At 39.3% G+C, this 5,980-nt stretch overlaps 1 protein-coding gene across 1 annotated transcript in view; it reads right to left on the bottom strand.

Annotated features, from left to right (window-relative positions):
- Nucleotides 1-5,980, bottom strand: part of SPATA17 (spermatogenesis associated 17) — a 119,616-nt gene that overhangs the window by 47,894 nt on the left and 65,742 nt on the right. Inside the window, exon 7 of the mRNA XM_023534149.1 lies at nt 2,948-3,151. Coding sequence (XP_023389917.1) covers nt 2,948-3,151 — 204 coding nt within the window. The remainder of the gene's footprint in view (nt 1-2,947; nt 3,152-5,980) is intronic.

The raw sequence follows: 5,980 nt of genomic DNA, 5'->3' as shown, positions 1-5,980 counted from the left end.
TGGTGTGCTAGATAAATGTAATTTATGAATATATGTGTATATGTATATATCGATATGTACATACGTATGTATATATCTGTACACATGTGTTGTAAAACCTCTCACGGGAGATGTGACGAGCTTCTGAACTAGCAGACACATCCGTGTGCCTGGAGGGTGGCGCACAAGCTCCTACTCTCTGGACCCTTCCAGATCTCACTCAGCACCTCTTCATCCAGCTCTTCACTTGTATCCTTTATAATGAAGCAGTAAATGTAAATAAAATGTCTTCCTGAGTTCCGGGAGCCATTCTAGCAAATCATTCAACCTTTGGACAGGGTCATGGGAACCCTCAATTTCTACCTGGTCATTAAGAAGCATAGGAGGCCTGAAAATTGCTGCTGGTGTGTGAGGTGAGGGTCGGGACCAGTCTTGTGGGACTGAGCCCTTAAACTGCGGCGTCTGCGTTAACTCCTGGTGGAAATCAGTGTCAGAAACTGGCTGAACTGTTGGACACCCAGTTGGTATTCAGAGGATCAGAGAACTGGTTGTTGGTTTTAGAAAACACCTCAGTCACGTATACATATTACGTACATATATGTATATGTATCTTCCATATGGATACATAACCATGTATACATGTATAATTTTATGTACATATATATTATCCACATACATATTTTATATCGATACATGTATAATACATTCCATATATGTCGCAATTATATTAAATACATATGTGTACATAAGATACATTGAAATAGAACGGTGTGTGGGGGAGACGTGTGATGTAATAAAAGTGGGTGTATTAAGAAAAGTGCATTAACAGAGAGGAAGTGAACATGAACCAGTATAAAATAAGCCATATTATAAAAGCATAAAAATAATCAGAGCAACAAGACAATATTACAAAACTCGAAAACTAAGGTTAAGTGGGCATCGGACAGTGTGGCATTCGGTTTGGCTTGAGTGTTCTCAACTCAGAAATATGTATAGAACCAGATCTTATTAATGCTATATAATTTTCACATTTCCTAAGAGGTTGCATGCAGAATTACTCTATGAATTCCACGTAGCAGTAGCGAATATCCATATGACATATGGATAGTAAGTATTCAAGTGAACAATGTACACCTGATACTTAGCGACCACTGAACAGTTAATACACACCCAATGAAGATACCAGAATAATTTTCTTTATAGAATAACTAATGAATGCATTGTACATTCTGATGGCATAGAAAACCATTACTTGCATTCATGGAAATACTAACGTGCATAATTCAAATGGTAAAAATTCAGTTAGTTATGAAATTCATTTTATATGTCTTTATTGGAATAACCCATATTTTGAAAAGAATAATGAAATCCTACTCTGAAGATATATCCCAAAGTAAACTGAGATATTCCTGATTATCTCTCTCTGTCCCCTTGCTCAATTCCGCCCTGTTTGCCACGCTGTTTCAGAAATAAGGAGAATTTTTCAGCTTCCATGCCTTCTTCGGATAAAGAGACTCATTTAAAGGTAATTAAAATATTGATACAGATTTTTAAAAATAAAATAAATCAGGGATGAGGAAAAAGAGAAAGTGGTCTAGGGGGAAAATTACCTTTATAGATTTTCAGCTACTTTTTTACAGCTCTTTCCATAGTATACTGTTAACCACTAGTTTACGGTGTTATCGGTCAGTAGTTTTGAGAGATCGAAAATATACAAATGGAGGGAATCAAGGACCCAATTATAGAGAGTGGAAACATGAAACGGCACGCGTAATTCCGGCAGTAATTCTCTTCTGATGGCACGAATGCGGGCTGTCTCACCGCGAGGCTGACCGAACAGCCGGGCGTGTGGCGGCCCCCGCGGTCCGCGCGCCTCCTGGCAGTCACGCCCTTGCATGGACTGGACTCATTCACTTCATCGCCGGCGAAGTGAGATGTCGCTGTGGCTTCTGTTCGGAGAGCTCTCCCTCGCTCTCTTAGATCGCTCGCTCTGAGGAAAGCCAGCTGCCATGTCCGAAGCAGCACCGTAGAGAGAGGCTGAGACACGAAAACCACCACCCATGTGAGCGCCCTCGGATCTCCCCACCCTCTTCTTCCCCACACAGGTGAGCTCACGCGAGAGCACAGCCTTGGCGGACACCTTGACTGCAGCTCTGAGAGAGATCTGGAGTCGGGGACACTCACCCGAGCTGTACCGACAACGCTGACCCATGAGGTAAGTGAGCACGGCGTGACAGCTCAAGCCGTCAGGTTTTCGAGTGACTTCTTGCACAGCAAGAAGTAAACTGAGACAAGCTTGTGCAGGGGACTAACGGTGAGGCGTTCTGGGAGCTTGGCAGTGTGAACCAGAATGAATCCGGTTCCCGCCTGATGCTGCCTGGTGGCACATGTCCACTCCGGTTTAAATGTTGACGGGGACGACAGAACTGCTGCTCTCTGGGACTTCGATCGTTACCCAACACATCCCACCCCGCCTTGGCCCTAGGACGTCCTTTGCCAATCCCACTTTATTCTAGTCCCTAGTGACTTTTTTTTGTCTCTGCTTGAGTCTTGCATTGTTTTGGGCCCTAATTGCCCAAACCTAAACTATGTTTACAATTGTATATAAAGATACAGACCATCAGAAGACAGGTGAAATTAAGTCTATTTGATTACATGAAGGTTTTTTTTTCTAGCAACAACAGGTTATAACAAATACACGTAACAATATTTTTCCATAAAAAGGCTAAATCCTAGCTCCAAATCCTACGTGTTAACTTCATATTGAAAACCCTAAAATTCAATACCAGGAAAAACATTTGATGACTTCCTTGGTATATGTTTTAAATATACTTTATATTATTGAAAATTAATTTCTGTAAAAATTAATTTTCCTTTTTTTTGTCACAAAGACAAAAGAAGGGTAACTTAAAAAACAACAGCGAGAATACGACCAGCGATCGAGATCTTACACAGGACCAACGAGTACCTGGCATTGTCTCCTATGGATGGGCGGCAGGAACTCGGAGCGAGGGAAGGACCGCGCCGCGGTACACGCCAGCCAGTTGCTAAGGCAACTGGAGCGCTGCGGCTGAAGCTCGAGTCTTCGGTGTGTTAAAGGCTTCGCCTTCTGCAGCCTCAGCTCCCAAGGGTCGGGCTCCTGTCTGAACGGTGAATTGTATATGCCTGGAATCTAAAGGAAAAGAACGTCATTTGGATTTTTATCTTTAATTTTCACATGAACAGAAAGCAAAGAATGTCGTAGCGTAATGTTTTCCATACGCTTAAGGACCATTTGAAACTGCCACTCTGGTTCTGAACAGGCGGTGAATTTCAGATTTTTCCGAGAAGATCACAAGATACTCATGCTTCGTCTTCACTCTACACCAACGATTTCAGGATCATTCGTGGCTGAAGACTAAACATGCTAAAAACGATCGAGCTAGAGTTTCTACCTGCCTCACGGGGCCTATTTTTCATAATTATATCAGTGAAAAAAATAAGCAGAACCTTAAGTCATTCATTTTGCTTTCTAACCACGCACCACGTACCCACACCTATAAGTCACACATTCACTCACACAAACTCACATGCACAATGTTCGAACCACTTTCAATTACAAAACACGTACTCGACGTGTATTTGATTGTTTGAATGATTATTTATTACACAGCTTAATTAACGGAAGCCATGTTAAGTTTTTTTCTTTAAAATAATCGAAGTGCATATTCGAAATAACATCTTATGTTTTGTGCTCATGTGGTTAGATACTGCAGTCGGTAGTGTCGCATTACCCTTGCTGTTCTATCATTGACCTTGTCACACTGCATCAAAACAGTCAAGACTGACTTAGCAGAACACCTGCTATGCCATGGGAGTTCAACAGACGTATGTATGACATTTTAAATTCAAGTTTAGTGGATGTCCAATTTCTGAAAATTCAGTGGTGTTTGAGTACAGAACCATATTCTGATACTCTTTTCATATCTATAAACACATGTTCATATGGAAAAATTACACTTTAAAGGACAGTATGACTTGTCTGGCTGTTCCGTAGACGCTCCAGACGAATGTAAAGAATGTATCCATTGAATCTGTTTTTCCTAAAAATGTGCTTTTTTCTCTCATGCCATCATCATATCCATAAATATAGTCACCCCACGAAACACGTAGTTCCAAAGCACTATGCTTAACTAGGATAGCTGTCTTTGAACAACTATCCTAGAAAATTATATATTTCTACTCTAACACTTCAATAAGTGTTAACCTCTGATACCAGCTCATGTGAGATTCACTTCGCTCTCCCTAATGCTTCTGTAATAGCCTGGGGGTGACCAGCACAGAACCTATTCACGTCCTCACGACCACCTTTGCGTGGGTCAGTCCTTCCCCAAGCAAGCCGCCGAAGCCGGGGGGGCTCTGTTTTACATATTTTTGCATCCCTAGGGCCTCGCTGAGGACTTGGTACATAGCAGACACTCAAAAAATGAATACTAAATGCTGATTGAGAATAACACGCACCACTCAGAAAGGCCCGCAAAGCCTCGCTTTCCCTCTCGTCTTCCAAAGACACATAAACATCTTAGAAAAATGTTTATTGCAAAATCCAATCGAATGCTTTCCAAGAAGTTACAGAGTATCTTCTTTTAAACTTAGCGCCGGTTTCGATTTGCTCTCGAGCATGTCGTGATTAAGAACTAAGTTATCGCAGACTCCCTGACTTGTGTCACCTCCGACCCAACTCTTCCGTTATACTCGGGGGCTGAATTTTATTAGCTGTAACTGAGTTCATGCAAATGTATTTAAATATTTTAAAAATAGTTTGAACTGGCTCTTCTTCGAGATGTTTTTTTGTCCCCTATGGCAATTTATACAAGAAAAAACTGTTGGAAAGCTTACAGGCAATGATATCAACCATTTTTTAATGTCATATTAACATTCTTGCTATAATGCCAAATATAGAACAAGGTGGATACATAAACAGCTAAATCGTCTTCATAAAAATACACACACACACACACACACACACACACACATTCAAAACAGCTTTCGGTGGATAGTAACTTTTAAGTGGATGGTCATTTTTAAGATGATTTTAGAGTGATTTTCTACAATGAAAATATATCAATTGTAATGAGGAAAAAACAAATAGTATATTAAAAGGACTATTTTGACATAACATTTAACTAAATCTACATAGTGTATGAAAGAAAACACCAATCTATTTAGGATGATTTAATTGAATGAAATCTGTTAGTTTATCATGTCCACAATCTCATAGATTTAAATGGTAAAATACAGACAATTTAACTAGATTATAATTTCTCTTAAAATATCCATCAACCTGAATAACTGCTACCAGCTATTAACTTTACCCCCGCTAGAAATCTTCCTTGATCTTCCACACTTGCGTGCACATGTATACACAGGCTAGATGGGAAATGCAAATAGATCAGTAGACATGATAGGTTTCCTAAATTATATTTTGCAACCTATATAGAGACCTCCTCATGTGTATTCTCTTTGCAATTTAAATCAAATATAGATAGAAAATATATTTTAATTGAATTTAAAATGTGCCATTTAAAAATCTTCAAGGTGTATTTTAGAAATCAATTTAATGTATTCGCTAACTTTTGTCGATGAACACAGTCCAGCCTTCCCTCAGTCCCTACAGCAAGCAAATATCCTATTTATTTAGACTAATACAGTATTCATTTAATTATTATTATTTAAGCAAATAAAACAACATCAACTTACTATGGTCTCAATTGCTATATTTCACAATTTGTCATCCACTTGTGAATAATGGTTTGTTGTTGATTTTCAAAAATATTACTATGAGTCACAAAAGACAAAATTAATCCTAAGGGACTGAGACATATTTTTCGGTTTTCACATTTTTCACAACTTAGAAGGGCTACGGCCAAGCTAGCTTTTGGGACCTCATTTTCAGCAATAATTTTCTAGAGTGACCGACACTATGGGGAAATCTGTGCTAACTGTTTAAAAAAAAAAAAAA

This window comes from Pteropus vampyrus, unplaced genomic scaffold (genome assembly GCF_000151845.1).
Source record: "Pteropus vampyrus isolate Shadow unplaced genomic scaffold, Pvam_2.0 Scaffold121, whole genome shotgun sequence".
NCBI classification, from domain to species: Eukaryota; Metazoa; Chordata; class Mammalia; order Chiroptera; family Pteropodidae; genus Pteropus; species Pteropus vampyrus.
The sequence above is the reverse complement of the archived record's forward strand: the minus strand, read 5'-3'. Positions and strand labels throughout refer to the sequence as shown.